At 44.2% G+C, this 17,026-nt stretch overlaps 1 protein-coding gene across 1 annotated transcript in view; it reads right to left on the bottom strand.

Moving 5' to 3' along the window:
• The window catches only part of Ttc27 (tetratricopeptide repeat domain 27), a 136,542-nt gene that overhangs the window by 115,352 nt on the left and 4,164 nt on the right, over positions 1-17,026 (bottom strand). Inside the window, exons 3-5 of the mRNA XM_029531208.1 lie at positions 15,937-15,943; positions 14,782-14,922; positions 9,307-9,409 (exon numbers count right to left, since the gene is read on the bottom strand). Coding sequence (XP_029387068.1) covers positions 9,307-9,409; positions 14,782-14,922; positions 15,937-15,943 — 251 coding nt within the window. The remainder of the gene's footprint in view (positions 1-9,306; positions 9,410-14,781; positions 14,923-15,936; positions 15,944-17,026) is intronic.

Here is a 17,026-nt window from a genome sequence, read left to right as displayed (position 1 = left end):
TCTCTCTCTCTCTCTCTCTCACACACACACACACACACACACACACACACAATTAATGTAACATATTTTTTAAATTTTAAACTAAGTAAAATAAGAGAAGACAATAGCCTAGCAACAAAACATGTGAGATAAAATGATTATCAAAATTAACTGTCTAGAGTAAAGAGCATAGCACTATCAGATACACCAGGGTTTAGGGCTTCTCATGCAGCAGACATCCATCCAACTGGTTCCCTGCAACAGAGTTCTCTACGACATTTCTGACAAGCTGTTTGTTAAACTATTTTCAGTAATGGCCTTATCAACATTTCACAAAGCAGTCTGTAAGAATGAATGTAAATGGGAGGTGTACTTCAATGTCCTAACACTGGTGATGATGTTCCAACATCCAAGCTGAAGGAGAAGTTCTATTCACTAAACAGCTATGTGCTTAGCACTGGGGACTCTCAGTGAGTACCTAAGTCCTCACAATCCTGCCTTTGAGGAGGGCGTTATCTCCACCTAAAGCATTACTGACCATGGTAGAGAACACAGCTCCATGGTACTGCCCTGCCCACCTAGCAGTGAGGCCCTAAGGTCATAGGTGGGAGAAGGCCAGAATGCAGAGGCATGACAGAAGCCCAGGCCATTCACCTAAAGATCTGCCTGTCAGTCTTCGAAGCTACAAAACCAGACTCACCTTCATCCTGCTGTGAGCTGAACTTAGAGTGGGTCTGAAAGACAGAGAAGGGGTTTTCTCAGTGCCAGCCCTGAGAGGTTCTCTGCAGTGAGTTAAAGAGGGAGAGTCCACAGGCTCTGCCTTGCCTCAGGAGACACATGGGCATACAACAGGAAGTCCTCACTTTGAAAGCACCTTAGGACATTTCATCCACGTTTCTCCATAGCAAACCAACCCCTGCAAAGGCTGGACCTCATCATCCTGATTGCTCTTAGTGGAGGCCTCTTTTCTTTCTTTCATCTCCTTTGTTCTGCCCATCATTCCCGAGTGTCTAACCATTGCCGTCAGATATATAACCGTCTGGGACCCTAGCAAATCAGTAAGAGACACATAGTACCATATACCTGAAATGTTAATAAGCTTCAAGAAATCAAAGAAATTAAAAGCTAGAAAATACGCACAAGGGAGGATTGGAGCTCAGATCCCTAGCAATCAATCACAAAAAAAAAAAAAAAAAAAAAAAAAAAAAAAAAAAAAAAAAAAAAAAAAAAAATGCTAAGCTGGTGAAGGGAGTAGAGCAAGCCCAGAGTGAAGTCCTGACGCCTGGCTACAGCCATGTCCAGTGGAAGCCGCAGGCCCATGGGACTATTGACAAAGCTGTTTCCCCTATGGGCCAAGCTTAAGAAAGGAAGCAAAGCTCTCAGTAGGAGTCAGAGAATCAGTGTGTGCAAAGGCTGACCACTTCCCCGGTTGGTGTTTACAGCCTCAGACTGCTCACCTACAGAGACCTCGTACAGAGACCAGTTTACCCCCCTCCGTTCTGTACCTAATGCAGGCTGAGATTCTGTGTTGCTGAGGTAGAGACTCCTGCCGGTCCCACCGGTGCCCACTCTGACTGCGCATGTGTCTGTTGCTTCACTGCTACCAGGCCTGCTACCCCTAGTCAGAGCTGCAGGACCCATGCCATGTGCACATCCCTCTAACATCAGTATGGGGAAGTAGAGCTGGAATTCCAGTGTCACAGGATTTTCCCTGTCCAATTATATTAAAATATTAGTGTAGCAGGAGGCCTGTGATTGGACAGGGAAAGGGGAGGTGGAGTGAAGAGTTGAGAAGAGGGAGGGAGAGAAAAAGAGGGTACATGAGGAAGCGAGATGGAGGGGGACGAGCAGGATTTAGAATCCACGTGGTTTTAAATAGCCACAGGCACAGGTAGATTCACTATCATATAGGGATAGAATAAATGGGATAACTTATCTAATCTAGGTGGGCAGCTTGTACCATTATCAACTGGCTCTGAATTTATTGTGTGGGCATCCTGTGAATTGAGAATTTATTGATATATAAATCTGACTGATTAATTATAAGCTTCTAGAGTTTTGTTTCAACTGTGTTGCTGGGTGTTGTGGCAGCTGATTGCTCGGTGGATGGTCATTGCATGGGGCTGGCGAGGCAACAACCAGCCAAGGGAACTTAGCAAGTCATTTCGGCAGCTCTGGACCAGAGAGACCCGCAAGTTGAGAACACCCCACTGGAGCCATGCTGCCCTCAGGTATCCGACGTAGTGTGGGATATTAATAGTCTTATTTTTTTATTTTTTATTTTTTGATATGATATGCCCCCAAGCCCAGCAATTCAGACTGGGAGACAGCAGGAGGGTTGCATGACGGCACTGCCCTGAACCCTGTTCAACCACAGGTCCCAAAAGAGAGCTGAAAAAGATTTCCAAGCAAAGGAAAGGGGGAGCTCATCACCAAGATCCCTTCGTTCAATGGAGTAAGTGCTAAGCTGTTTGACTTTTCAGTTTTCTTTTTTTTTTTTTTTCTTCTTTTTTTCTTTTTAGAGACGGGGTCTCGCTATGTTGCCCAGGCTGGAGTGCAGTGGCTAATCACAGGCGCGAACCCACTACTGATCAGCACGGGAGTTTTGACCTGCTCCATTTCCGACCTGGGCCGGTTCCCCCCTCCTTAGGCAACCTGGTGGTCCCCCGCTCCCGGGAGGTCACCATATTGATGCCGAACTTAGTGTGGACACCCGATCGACATAGCGCACTACAGCTCAGAACTCCTGAACTCAAGTGATCCTCCTGTCTCAGCCTCCCGAGTAGCTGGGACTACAGGCGTGTGCCACCGCGCCCGGCGACTTTTCAGTTTTATATGCTAGCGGCGGGCGGGCGCGCGCGCACGCACACACACACACACACACACACACACACACACTGTAGGAACAGAAGGGAAAACACTATCCCCCAGGACAAAAAGAAAAGGGTGGAAGACCACAATCCCCAACTACAGTCTTCCAAACTTCCAAAAAGAACACACCTGTCAGGCCTGCAAAGTGGGAAGGTGGCCTCTTTAAGCAACAGCTTTTAATGAGGCTCAGGCATGGAACTATTTAGAACTTCTAGTACAATGCAAAAGCTGCAAGGTCCTAAAACCATTCAAAGGGAAACTGTGTAATGTTACTTAAGCTACTAACAATGTATAGAACTTCCACGAGTGAAATGCAGAGAGAAAGAACTGATTATTCCCAAGGGCAGGCACCTTCCCACAAGAAAGTGAGTCTAACATGATAAAGCATGAAAAACACAAAGAAACGTCTGCAGCTGTGCTCTGCTCTACACCGAGATGCAGATTTAGAAACAGTACACAGGAAAGAACACTTGAGATATATGCAAACCAGCTGAGGCGGCTCGGGATAAAGGCACTTGAAGGAAGCTGTGAAGCTAGGAAGCCCAGCCCATCATTCTGCTGTCCCCTGGGGGACAGAGGTTTCTCTCCTGTTCCTACAGAGTATGCGCCTGTATGTCAGTCAACTTGACTCTGTCAAATGAGTTAGCTAGTTAGCTAGGCAGGATGGTCTCTACAGGGCCTTCCCAAAGATTTCAGACAAGGACATGGGTGCAGGAATGGAAAGGGAGACAGACATGGAACCCTTGGGGAAGAACTAACAGGATTCAAGAACCAGCTAGCTGACAGATGAGTCAACTGTAAAAAAGGGTTTCAGCTCTGGTAGACTCTGGTAGGCTTAAATAAAAGAGGAGCATCTTAATCAATAGAAATATACTTACTATTACTACTATGTAAGTTCTCTGTTGCCATTCATACTCATGACCTTCTAGACAAAATGTCAACCCATACATTTAAAACACGAGCTAAATGCAAAATATCTTCCCAAGAGATTTTTTTTTAATGCTGTGTTACATGGTATATTTAGTAACACTCATTCCAAAATATCAAAAAGAAATTTTATCACTGAATACATCAGTCTTTGGCTGTGAGAACACCCTAACCCCAGGATCACACAGCTGCAAGGAGAAGACACTACATTTTTCTTCTTAGACAGTGTCTTCATGAGCTCAAACTGCACTATTCCACCTCACACACTCCATGCAATGCACTTGAGTATCCCATCCAACAGGCAACTGCAGAACTGTGGTCCATCTAGTCCAGCATCCCAAAGAATGCCTCACACTGTGCTGAGGAACATATGTATGTCTCACGGTTCCAACCTAGTCCTTTCATAAATGTGACGTGCCTAGCGAAGTCGTGCTGACGCGCGCGGTGACAGGCTCTATCCACCTCACTGAAGTAGCACCCCTGGGCACGGGTAAGAAGATCTCAGCTCTTCATAAAACCCTTCCATATGTCTCACAAGCTGAAAAGTTCCTGACAACTTCTGATGATCCTTCAAGGGCAATATTTCAAATATAATATCCTCCAGAACAAAATATCCCCCCTCGGCCCCATTTGTTCCGGCCCCACTTGCTCTGGCCACATTTATTTCACATATGTGGGTACACTGTCACTGTGTTCAGACACAGCAGAAGACGGTATCAGATGCCCATTACAGATGGTTGTGAGCCACCACAACCATCTGGAATATGGTTCCTAGGGCTTGAACTCAGGACCTCTGGAAGAGCAGTCAGTGCTCTTAACCACTGAGTCATCTCTCCAGCCCCCAAAATATTTTTTAAATAAGATTATTTATGAAATATTACAGACCACTTCAGACATAGCTAAAATGTCTAATTATGTAAAGTCACCAATTTGTGACAAGATAAAGTAAAAAATGTTGATTAGCCTAAAAGAACAACATAAAAATTCTTGGTGGCAGGGCAAAGCAAATGATGTGCTCAAACCCACTACAGAAACACCATAGGCCACTGAGGGTATGAGTTACCTACAGACAGATTTCCAACTACCTCAGTTGACCATTCCTGCTTTTGAACTGAATTTTAACTAATAGAAATATAACTTCTAGAAAGAAAAATTCCCTCTAAAGCACACAATATGGTTCCAACCTTTTAAAGGATCATAGGGTTTTTAGAGGTTTTTCCCTAATAATGAAGGCCACCCCTTACCAAGATTAGTCACTAAGATATATTACAGATGTAGCAATAAATACAGGCGTATTAATATGGGACAATGTGAAAGAGGAATAAATATAACTTTATCAAAATTCTACCAAATTAGGTTTGCTTTAAAAACAAAACTCCTAGTAACAACACCCGGCCTTCCTTTTCAATAATCAATTTTCCACAAAAGCACAGTGACGTGTAAGAAACTGTACAACAGCCTTTGGAGGTCAATGCAACTGTCATTATATAAAATTCAACAGTGGACTGGGTTCTCATAGCACTCTCTTCCAAATGCCTTCCTTGTCCTCCAGGAAAACCACCTTGGCTCCCATCACCATCAATGACAGTCAATGCACCCCTCCCTGGCTTGCAAACCTTTGTCCGGCTTCATGAACTGCGAGGCTGTTCCCTTGCACAGGTCTTTTACAGAGTAACCTCACTTCATTTCAAAACTATGTGGTGGCATAAACCAGGAAAGACCAAGTTTACATAGTTCTCACTTGCTAAAAACAGAAGACAACACACTGCCTACGAAATAGGTACTGTGTCCTCGTTTCTCCAAGCTCCACCTCCCCTCCATTCTGAAGAGGATGTCACACCTAAGCAACACTCGTGAGGACACTGAAGGCCACACATACAGCATTAATGTAGGACCCGCCTTCCCGTAACTTCTACAGTGATTCCACTGACTCAGATGGACCTTTATGGAGACGGAAGGCAAGCACTCCCAGAATAACACCACGACTTCTCCCTCATATCTGCTAGCTCAACCAGGTGTCTGCTGCTGTCACCCATGTCACCCAGAGGCGCTACTTACTACTCTTCTCTAGGCTCCAAGGAGAAACACGAAAGTCAAGGACTGAAAAAAAAAGTAACTTGTTCAATTTTGTTACCTAAAAAAAATATGGTCGGGGTTAAGAGCACTGGCTGCTCTTCCAAAGGGCCCATGTCCAATTTCCCAGGTCCCTCATGGCAGCTCACTACCATTTAACTCCAGTTCTAGGGGATACCGTGCCCTCTTCTGGCCTGTGAGGCCACCTTACACATGTGGGTCACAAACATAAATACATGTAGGTAAAACTCCCACACATTAAAAAGTAAATCAAAATAAACTTTAAAAGTAAATTGGATGCATCTGATATGTATTATTGTACAGAAAAGCAAATTAACTGGTTTGGGGTTGCTATTTTAAGGCAGGAGCTCACTATGTTGTCCTAGTTCAAACAGAATTTGGGGCTCAACAGATTATCCTGCTTCAGCCCATGAATGGCTGGTTCAGCAGGTCCACACCATCTGCTCGCGCTCGCGCTCTCTCTCTCTCTCTCTCTCTCTCTCTCTCTCTCTCTCTCTCTCTCTCTCTCTCTCTCAGGGCAGAGTAACTGTTGACACAAAACACTTAACCTCCTGTGGCTTTACTTTCTGTGTCAACATCCACATGCTGTCACTACCTAAAAATTCTCAAAATCCAAAGACTTGGTACAAACATACAAAGAAGCCAATTTTTATACTGACTATATTTCCTTTTAAATCATTAAATTAGCAAATGCTTACATATTTCTATCCAAAATAAAACAAAAGTTGGGAAATTAATTTGAACCAATCACCTAGTTGAGTGAAATTACTACATATACTACAATCCTTCCCACTCTGTGCTAGCCTACTTTAATGTATAGATAAACCCTTGAAAGTAACACACTCCAAAAGCAAATCCAGACTCCTGCAGTTCACTATGTCTTCACTGTGTGCTGCCTCATTTACAGACAGATCACTGTGCCTCCACCAGAGCTATAGGAACCACCGTTCTCTTGACTCCCTACTGAACACACACAATCACACTGCACTATCCTCGGGATGTCAAAGGAACCAGGCACAGCCAAAATCAAACCCCAGCTTTATAAATCAGAAATTCATTACTAACCTCAAGTACATTTGTATTCAAATACTCCTTTACACTAAGAGATTTGGTTTGGTAATTATGATTTTATTTTTCATTTTAATATACATACAGGTGTGTGATTCTATGCACATCAAAGTAGATGTCTGTAGAGACCAGAAGAGAATATCGGCTCTCCTGTGAGCTGCCATCGTGCACTAGAATCAGTTCAGACCCCCTGGAAGAGCACTGAGCATCTCTCCAGCTCTATTTGACAATTTCTGTGAGAAAATCCATTCTACAAGCAAAGGGAGCCTGGACACAAGTGTGGAGGTGCCCAACGCCTCCTCTCCTCCAAGGCTTTCCTAGGGCAGCAAGAACAGCAGGAAGCTTATCTGCTTTGTGACTCTGGGAAATCTCTCTCTCTCTCTCTCTCTCTCTCTCACACACACACACACACACACACACACACACACATTTTAGTACACTTTCTGTTTAATGTTATAAACTATTAAAACAATAAGGCAAATGCAAAAGTGGCTTCTGCTACCATCCTCAGGAAAACATGTTCTACCAAATGTCTTTAAAATTAAGCTTTCCTTCTGGTTCTTCAAAGGAAAAAGAATAATTTCCTAATCCAGGTAAAATTTAGAACAGTTTACTCTAGCTCTAGTTAAGCCTCTTAAAAATGCTAATAAATGATGTTTATATTTGTTTCCAATAAGATTTCTTGTTGCCTCCCCCAGCCTTGAAACAGGCTGACTTTGACCTTGCTGCCACTGAGCCTGAGACCACCTGGAGTGGAACCTTCAGACTTAGATGGCTCTATTGTTCTGTCAGCTGCCACTGCTCTTCTCCAAGACACTGCTACCTGCTGAGAGACTCTTGAGATATTCCAGAGACAGCATCCTGTAGATCCGCCTATAGGCTCGCACCTGTAGGACAGCACCAAGAATGGATTGGCGGGGGATGGGCCTCCCCTCTTTATAAGCGCAGACTCTTAGTAAAATTTAAGAAGCCTTGAACAGAAAATCATGTCTTGGCATCCATTATTTCTCTTGCTGTTTTCTCCCATATAGCTCCTGCCTCCCACTCAGGAACCCAGTTAGTGTGGCTGCAGGCGGCCACAGTTTCTTACACTAAAAAACAGTAGAAAATATTATAATACCTTTAAGTAATTTGTGATAAAAAATAATAGTAGCCTACTGGGCATGGTAGCACACATGCCATTTAATTCCAATACTTTATTCCATTACTCAGAAGGCAGAGGGCGGCAGATCTCTGTGTTTGAGACCAGTCAGGTCTATATAGTAAGACCCCTTCTATAGACAGACAGACAGACAGACATAAAAACAAAACTGATCCTCCTTGTTATTTTTTAAAGATGGGGTCATAGATAGCCGGGGGATGGTGCCGCACACCTTTGATCTCAGCACTCAGGAAGTAGAGGCAAAAGGACCTCTGAGTTCGAGGCCAGCCTGGTCTACAGAGTGAGTTCCAGGTCAGCCAGGGCTATACAGAGAAACCCTGTCTCAGGGAAGAGGTGGGAGGGGAGACAGGGTCTAACTGTATAAACACACTAACACAGATCAAGCTGCTCTTAAACTTCCAGAACTCTCCCTGCCTGTGGTATCAAGTGCTGGAACTAAAGGTGTGTACCACCATGCCTGGCATTGTATGCTGTAAAACTCAAAAGGCCAAAAAAGTGAGCAGGAGCTGCTGCTGGGAGGGAAAGCACCCACCTACATGGGTGAGGCCCTGGCCTTGGTCCTCACCACCACAGAAAACGAGAGGAAGAGATTCAGTTCTCAGTACTTGGCACCTAGGTGGTCATGGCGGAACCCATCCAGAAGAAAAAGAAATAAGTTACAACAGGAAGCCATAACTGTGAGTCAAAGGATCCATTCAAGTGAAACCTCTCAGACAGGAAATTAAAATGGAATGCATGCATATCAAACAAAAATCTTCTAAACGTGGTGGGGTAGGGCATAGGGGGTTTTCAGAGGGGAAACCAGGAAAAGGGATAACATTTGAAATGTAAATAAAGAAAATATCTAATATAAATAAATAAAAATCTTCTAAGTGGACACCTATAATGGCAACTAAAGCAGGAGGATTATGAGTCTGAGGCCAACCTAGAAAAACACAGTGAATTCTAGGCCAGCCAGGTCTACACAGCAAAACCTGAATCCAAAACAAGCCAGCAGGCCAGCAAGATCAAGATGGCTCAGGTAAAGACGCTCACTGTGGGAGCCCGGCAGCCTGAGTTTGACTCCCAGCTTCCACAAAAGGTGGAAGAGGAGTGACTACTCCAAAGCTGTCCTCTGACCTCCATGAACATGTCACAGGCACACATGTATTTACAACACATATACAATAATGAGTGAATAAGGAAATTTTAAATCTGCTACATACCTTGATCAATACAGTTTTTGGCAAGAGCAAAAAGCTGAGGTGATCGCTCCTCAAGCAACTGTTGGTGAATATTCACATATCTCAAAGTCCACCATGGCAAGCTCTAGAAAAAAGTACCATGAAGCTGAAATTAAGTAACACTTACAGAAAAAAGTTACATTAACTGAGACTAATTTTTGGAATATTTTCACACTCAAGAAACTTATTTCTTTTTTTTTTTTTTTTTTTTTTTTTTTGGTTTTTTTCGAGACAGGGTTTCTCTTTGTAGCCCTGGCTGTCCACGAACTCAGAAATCCGCCTGCCTCTGCCTCCCAAGTGCTGGGATTAAAGGCGTGCGCCACCACGCCCAGCTAAGAAACTTACTCCTTAATACGCTTAATCATCCATGCATGTTCTCACCAGGATCAAAACCTCCAGGATCCAGTCCCAGGAGAGATGGCTCAGCGGTTAAGAGCACTGAATGCTCTTCCAGAGGTCCTGAGTTCAATTCCCAGCAACCACATGGTAGATCACAACCATCTGTAATGGGATCTGACACCCTCTTCTGGGGTGTCTGAAGACAGAGACAGTGTTCTTACATATAATAACCCTGCGCCATGTCCTCTTTAGCCACAGGCTTCCTGAAGCTGCCTCAGACTTAGCATCTCCCTATAATGACTATGACAAGCAGCATCCTGCTCTGCCATGGCACCCCACTCCCTCCACAACACAGGCACCCATTGAGCACACAGCAGCTTTTTCTCTATTCACTCCTATTTGTTTTTGCGTGGCCAATGCCTCTTCATTAAGAAAAGACAACAAGGGGATGGCTTGGTGGGTAAGAGCAGTTGCTGCACGGACATGAGACCCCTTGAGGCCAAATCACCATCACCCACATTAAAAAAAATCACCAGTGACTGTAATTCAGAACTGGGCGTCACAGAGAAGAGGAGCTCAGGAGCTCAGTGGCCAGCAAGCCTAGCAGAAACAGGGAGTATCAGATTCACACACACACACACACACACACACACACACACACACACACACACGAGGGGGGAGGGAGAGACAGGGCCAGGGAGGAAAGGAGGAGATTACGTACACAGCGACAGAACAAGAAGCCGGAACAGTATTAATTCACATTTGCATCCTCAATACTGGTGGGTGCGTGGGGGTAAATGGATGCCTGGATCTCACTGGCCAACCCAGTCGAATCAATAGGCCAGATTCAGTGAAAGACTGTGTTTCAAAAATTAAACGGAAAAGCCAGGCACACTCAAGGAGGCAGGTGGGTCTCTGAGTTTAAGGCCTTGGTGAATTCCAAGACATTTAGAGCTACACAGACAGACCCTGTCTCAAAAACAAAAAACAAAAAAAACAAAAACAAAAATTAACATTGAAGGAAGACCCCGAACACTGACCTCTAAAAGCACACATTTAAACACACAACGCACTGTGCAGACCCCCTGGTAACACAGTCTCTGTTCCACTGCCCACCCTCACCTCCCTCTAGAAAAGGTCACAACACACAGATATTCTTCTGTACGTACTCATGTCTATACTATACAAGTCATAATACATATTTTAAAGGGGTTATTAAAATATAAAGTATGACTATATACTGGGCCATCTAAGTTAGTTAATCATGGATCCCACCTTTAAGTAAATAAAATAAAATAAAATAAAATAAACTGTTACCCTGAACTATATTACATGAATTCTTAAGAAACCATTTTTCCCATTTTTGTAGCAAGACTTAGTTATCAAAAACATTTTTTTACTTGAACCTAATATCTTATCTGATTAAGGAATGTGTTTCTCACAAATCTAGTATAACAGATCTGAACTCTTAGGAGACTGAAACAGAAGGATCAAAATTCAAGGCCAGCCTGAGCTACACGGTGAGTTCAAGGCTGCTGAGCAACTTAGTTCAAGTCCAGCCTGGACTACACAATGAGTTCAGGGCCTGCTGGACAACTTAGTTCAAGGCCAGCCTGGGCTACACAGTGAGTTCAGGGCCTGCTAGACAACTTAGTTCAAGGCCAGCGTGGGCTACACAGTGAGGAGGGCTGGAGAAACACCAGAACCCTGTCCTAGCACATTCCTGGCCTTAGGTCCACTTGTCTACCACAAAGGGAGAGGGACCCCCTTCCAATCAGCTCCACACAGCTGACAACTGAAGCCACAGATGAATTTCTGACTTCACAAAGGACTCCTTTTTCATTTCTAATACTGCTTCTCAGTCCACGGATGAGGTATCTAAGAGGAAGGAAGTTTCAAATCATTTTAACTGAGTTCCCTCACTTTTCCTCTTCCTAGTCACTGAGGCTCATGAAGTCAGCCTTCTTTCACTCCCTCCCTTTATCTGCCATAATGGAAGATGAGCCAGGCCTCCCCTCCTAGACAAGGCCCTTCAGTTGCCCCCAGTCAAAAGGCTGCACTGTTAAGAAAACATATGACCTAAGGTGCTGAGCTCTTTAAAATCATTCTGTGATTTTAACTCTGTAGGGAGGAGTGTAGAACCAACAATTGATAGCTTTCCCTTCAGCTCTGCTGGGAACTACAAAGGCCTTTTAGCAGCTTAGAACAGGAAAACTGAGGCGTTATTGCAGAAGATGTCCCTTCACCTTCCCTCCTGTTAAGGCATGTACTTCAGTCAGCCAAGACTGACCAAGAAGTCAAGAACCTTCTCCATTGCAGAGTCAGTAAACAGGAATCCATTGTGCTTAGTTTCCTCCATTTTTTTTTTTTTTCCCCAGTACTGGGCACTAATCCTATGGCCTCACCATGGTAGGTAGACAAGTGCTCTACTGCTGAGCTGTACCCATCTCTCATTCTATTCTACAGAAAGGAAACTGCTAGAGAAATTACCTGGCCTAAGTTCACACAGCTGAGGAGAGACAACTGTGGCCTAAATGTCAAGATTAAGGCTTACCCAGTATGCACACATTACTAATTCTAGTCCACAGACTGAGTAGACGGGGTTGGGGGATGTACAGCTGTACAAATATCGGAGTAAACACTGGATACATTTCTTAGTTTTTCTTTATGTTTTTCTTTTTGCTACTTTGTTTGTGGGTTCTTCCTGGGTTCTTCTCCTGACTCCTAACAATGTCTTCTCTGGTTCAGCTCAGCTTCTCCTCTCTCCACTGGCACCAACTGTCTTCTCTTCTCTAACTCTTCTGTCCCCTGGAACTTCCTCGTCTCTGACCTCATCCTACTCCTCCATCTCAGCCTGAGCCCAGACACTGAAGGTCGTAGGATCACACAGTTCTAATGGCTAAGCATCCCCACCCCAAAGAGTCAGTAAACTAGCCATTGGTTACCCTTTAAAGAGACAGACACACAAAATAAATCACACTTCAGAGTTGATTCACTCAAAAATTAATTTAAGATGGGGCTGCTGTCTAACTCATAGGCAGAGCTTGCCTAACAGGTGCAAGACCCTGGGTTTGCTAATCAATGCTGCAATAACAACTTCCAAGGCTGAAATGAACTTACACAAGTATGCAATGCCTCTTTACCATTTAGTAGAGAAACAGTACTATAGCATCATTGAGAGAATCAAACAGGGCTGAAGGGATTGTGCATCACTTAAGAGTGTTTGCTGCTCTCACAGAGCGCTCAAGCTTGGCTCCCACCCCCATATCAGGTGGACTTAGGTGAGGGACTCATGACCTCTGGCCTCCTGCAGCACGTGCACTCACATGCATGATCCACACAGACACATAACTAAAAACAAAATAAATTTATAAAAACACGGGCTACTCTAAATCTTCATCATCCCACTAAAGGGGGTGGGGTTTGGAGAGATTCCTCCAAAATTAAGAGAACTAGCTGCTCTTCCAGAGGACCTGGATTTGACTCCCAGCACCCACACGGTGTCTAAGAACCTTCCGGTCTCTGCATGGACCAGGCATGCACACTAACATATGGCACATGTGAAATCCTGAGGGAATGTGTATTGTTTGACACAAACATGGCCACATCCGGGACTCCAGAGCCTTAGAGCTATGGAAAATGGCAAGGCCTTCTCCAGGTGAGACTCAGAGAAATGGCAAAGCCTTCCCTGGTCCATGGAGGGTTACTGATACTGTGTACGCAAAATGTCCACCACAGTGGCTCTCTCCTGCACTCCCACAGCAGTGTGTACAGTCTGAAAACCACTCCCCCTGCAGAGCCTGCTCCCCTACAGAGACCTCTCCCCTACAGAGAGAGCCTGCTCCCCTGCAGACTGTTCCTACTGATATCAGCTAAACCTGGCTCTCGTCCAGCTGTGTTCAATAACCCTGACTCCTGCTCAGCTGCACTTAACAAATACACTGAGCTTCTAAAATACTGCAGCTTCCCCATCACAGAGACTACCCCAGCTTCTCTGCATTTACACATGTACTCCAGTCTCGGAGATCCAACACACTGGTCATGCACATGGTGCACACATAAACAGACAAAATACCCATTTAAAAAAAAAAAGTAATTTTTTTGTTGGTTTTCGGTTTTTGTTTTGTTTTGTTTTGTTTTCGAGACAGGGTTGGTTTTCGGGTTTTTGAAGACAGGATTTCTCTGTAGAGTCTTAGCTATCCTGAACAAACTCTGTAGACCAGGCTGGCCTCAAACGCAGAGATCCACCTGCCTGTGTCTTCTGAGTGTTGAAGGTATATACTGCCATGCCCAGCCACAAAGCTTTATTGGAACACATATTGGACCTCTACTGACAGACTGGGGCTGCTCCCAAACTACCCACAGTAGAGCTAAGCATTCACCATGCAGACTACACACTTCACAGCTGACAAACTCTACCTAGACCTGAGACTTCTGCACATCGAAGGGAATCATTCTGAAAGCCTATAAACTTCCTACATGATTGTTGGTCTTCACTGCTGTGTATGAGACCTGAAGAACGCACACAACAGAGAGTCAACAAATGCTCTACTACATGCAACACACACAAAGACCCAGGAGCCCAGGGATTGAGATGCCTTCCATTTTCACTGAGTGTCATTAGCTCTAATTTGTAACAGACCACTGAAGCTTAAGATTCAACAAATGAACACACACACTCTCATACATGAACACACTCACAAAACATACACACATTCTCACTCTCTCTCTCCTATTAAAGAAGGACCTCAATACAATCTCATCGTAGACAAGATTAATCTCACAATTTCATGAAGACTTTTAAAATAAAGATATAGGAGCTGGTGAGATGGCTCAGTGGATAAGAGCACCTGACTGCTCTTCCAAAGGTCTGGAGTTCAAATCCCAGCAACCACATGGTGGCTCATAACCATCCATAACAAGATCTGACTCCCTCTTCTGGAGTGTCTGAAGACAGCTACAGTGTGCTTACATAAAATAAATAAATAAATCTTTAAAAAAAAAATAAAATAAAGATATAGAAAATAAAATACACTGGGACACAGGCAGCATCAGTCTGACGTTCACAGACACAAAGGGACCTGTGTGGGATGCCCACAGAGCCTTCCCTTGCCTTACCTGGAGCGCTGTTAATTTATGTCTGATGTTCACTAGGATAATGCGTGCCATTAGCAGCAGTATGGGCTTTGAAGTGAGGCTGTAGACTGATTCACCATCTAGAATGAGGAGACCCATAATAATAGCATCCAGTCCTTTGACCTGAAAAAGATGTGTAAGGTTTATACAGCTTAAGAAAATATTCAGTTATATGTCATAATAAATACAGATATTTCAATTAATTCAGGTTAAAAATGAGGCCATTCGGATTTCTGAGTTCAAGGCCAGCCTGGTCTACAAAGTGAGTTCCAGGATAGCCAGGGCTATACAGAGAAATCCTGTCTCAAAAAAAAAAAAAAAAAAAAAAAAGAGGCCATTCATTAATTACATAGGAATAGACACTGTACACATCACAGCCTTGCAGATGTCACTAGAGATCTACTGTCTTAGGGTCTCTATTCTTGCACAAACATCATGACCAAGAAGCAGTTGGGGAGGAAAGGGTTTATTCAGCTTACACTTCCGCATTGCTGTCCATCACCAAGGAAGTCAGGACTGGAACTCAANCAGGTCAGAAAACAGGAGCTGATGCAGAAGCCATGGAGGGATGTTCTTTACTGGCTTGCTTCCCCTGGCTTGCTCAGCCTGCTCTCTTATAGAACCAAGACTACCAGCCCAGAGATGGTACCACCCATAAGGGAACTTCCCCCCTTGATCACTAATTGAGAAAATGCCTTGCAGCTGGATCTCAGGGAGGCACTTCCCTAACTGAAGCTCCTTTCTCTGTGTTAACTCCAGCCTGTGTCAAGTTGACACAAAGCTAGCCAGTACAATTGACCCCTTGTCAACTTGACACACAAACACATCACTAGTAAGCCTCAACCCTTAGTTCTTATTCATCCCCAAGATATCTACATGAACAGCAAATATTTATATTATATACTTATATTTCACTTAGGATTCACTCCATGTCAAAGGTTATTATGTAGCACATCCACACTCCCTAGTTTCCATCAATGAGAATTAGCAACCAGGTCTTTCACGTCAACCAGTGAGCAGACTAAAGACTACAGTGAACAGAAGGCCCCCCCAAAGGGCAATGCTTGGGGCCGAGGAGAGGGCTCAGCTGGTAAAGTGCTTTCTGCACAATATAAGGGCCTGAGCTCAGATCCCTACCACCCACCTAAAACAAAAACAAAACACCTCAGCCCAGGGGAAAGCAGCTGTACTCCCAGTGCCGAGGACCCTGAGACAGGAGGAGCTCTGTAACTTCCTGCTCAGTCACTTTGGTCACACCAATGACCTCCAGAGAAAGACTGACTCAAGAGACAGGAGGAAAGGGCTACAGAGAAGACTGGGCAGTTAAAAGCGCTTGCTGTTCCTGCAGGGGGCTGGGCCTGGCTCGAACCACCTGCCGTCTGTAGTTTAAAGGAGTTCAGCAACCTCTCCTGACCTCCTCAGACAGCATGCATAAGGTAGACACACATACATGCAGGCAAAACACCCCTATACATAAAATAAAAACAAACGAACTCTTAAAAAGGAAAATAACAAATTATAAGGAAGAAATAATAAACGAAGACATCTCTGGCCTTGATACACACTTGTATGTAACATACATGCAAACACACACACACACCACACGGAAGCACACACAATATAAGTAAACATATCATTTTTAGAAAGTGAGGAAACAAATCCATAAAAGTCAAAGCACACACAATGGTGTATGCAAGTAGTCAGCTCTCTAGGAGCCTGATTGAGGCAGAGAGGTGGCATAAGCCCAGGAGTTCAGGATTAACACCAGCCACATCGACACACAAAACCCATGGGGGAAAAGAAAACCTAAAGAACAACTCAAGAAATAACTGTCTAACCTCAATCAAGATATATATTGAGATCTAGGGAAAGCCATTAGCAGCTCTGCTCTATGATAATGATTGTGTCTACTCTCTCAATGAGGTGCTGAGCGCAAAGGAGACATATTCTTTATGAGTGTATGCATGCAAATGTGCATGCACGTGATGAGCGTGTGCTACGATGTGTGCATGTCTAAATGTGTGAAGGTCAGGAGATCAATGAACAAGTATTCTTAGTAGTACCACAAAGTCACCTCTTTCCTACCTACTAGTAACTCCAATATTTTTTGTTGTCTCCCCCCCCCCCCCCCCGAGAAGATCTCTCTGCCTAGCCCTGGCCATCCTGGAACTCACTCTGTAGAACAGTCTGGCTTCAAACGCAGAGCTCTACCTGCCTCTGCCTCCCA

Source organism: Mus pahari, chromosome 18 (genome assembly GCF_900095145.1).
Source record: "Mus pahari chromosome 18, PAHARI_EIJ_v1.1, whole genome shotgun sequence".
In the NCBI taxonomy this organism is placed as follows: domain Eukaryota; kingdom Metazoa; phylum Chordata; class Mammalia; order Rodentia; family Muridae; genus Mus; species Mus pahari.
The sequence above is the reverse complement of the archived record's forward strand: the minus strand, read 5'-3'. Positions and strand labels throughout refer to the sequence as shown.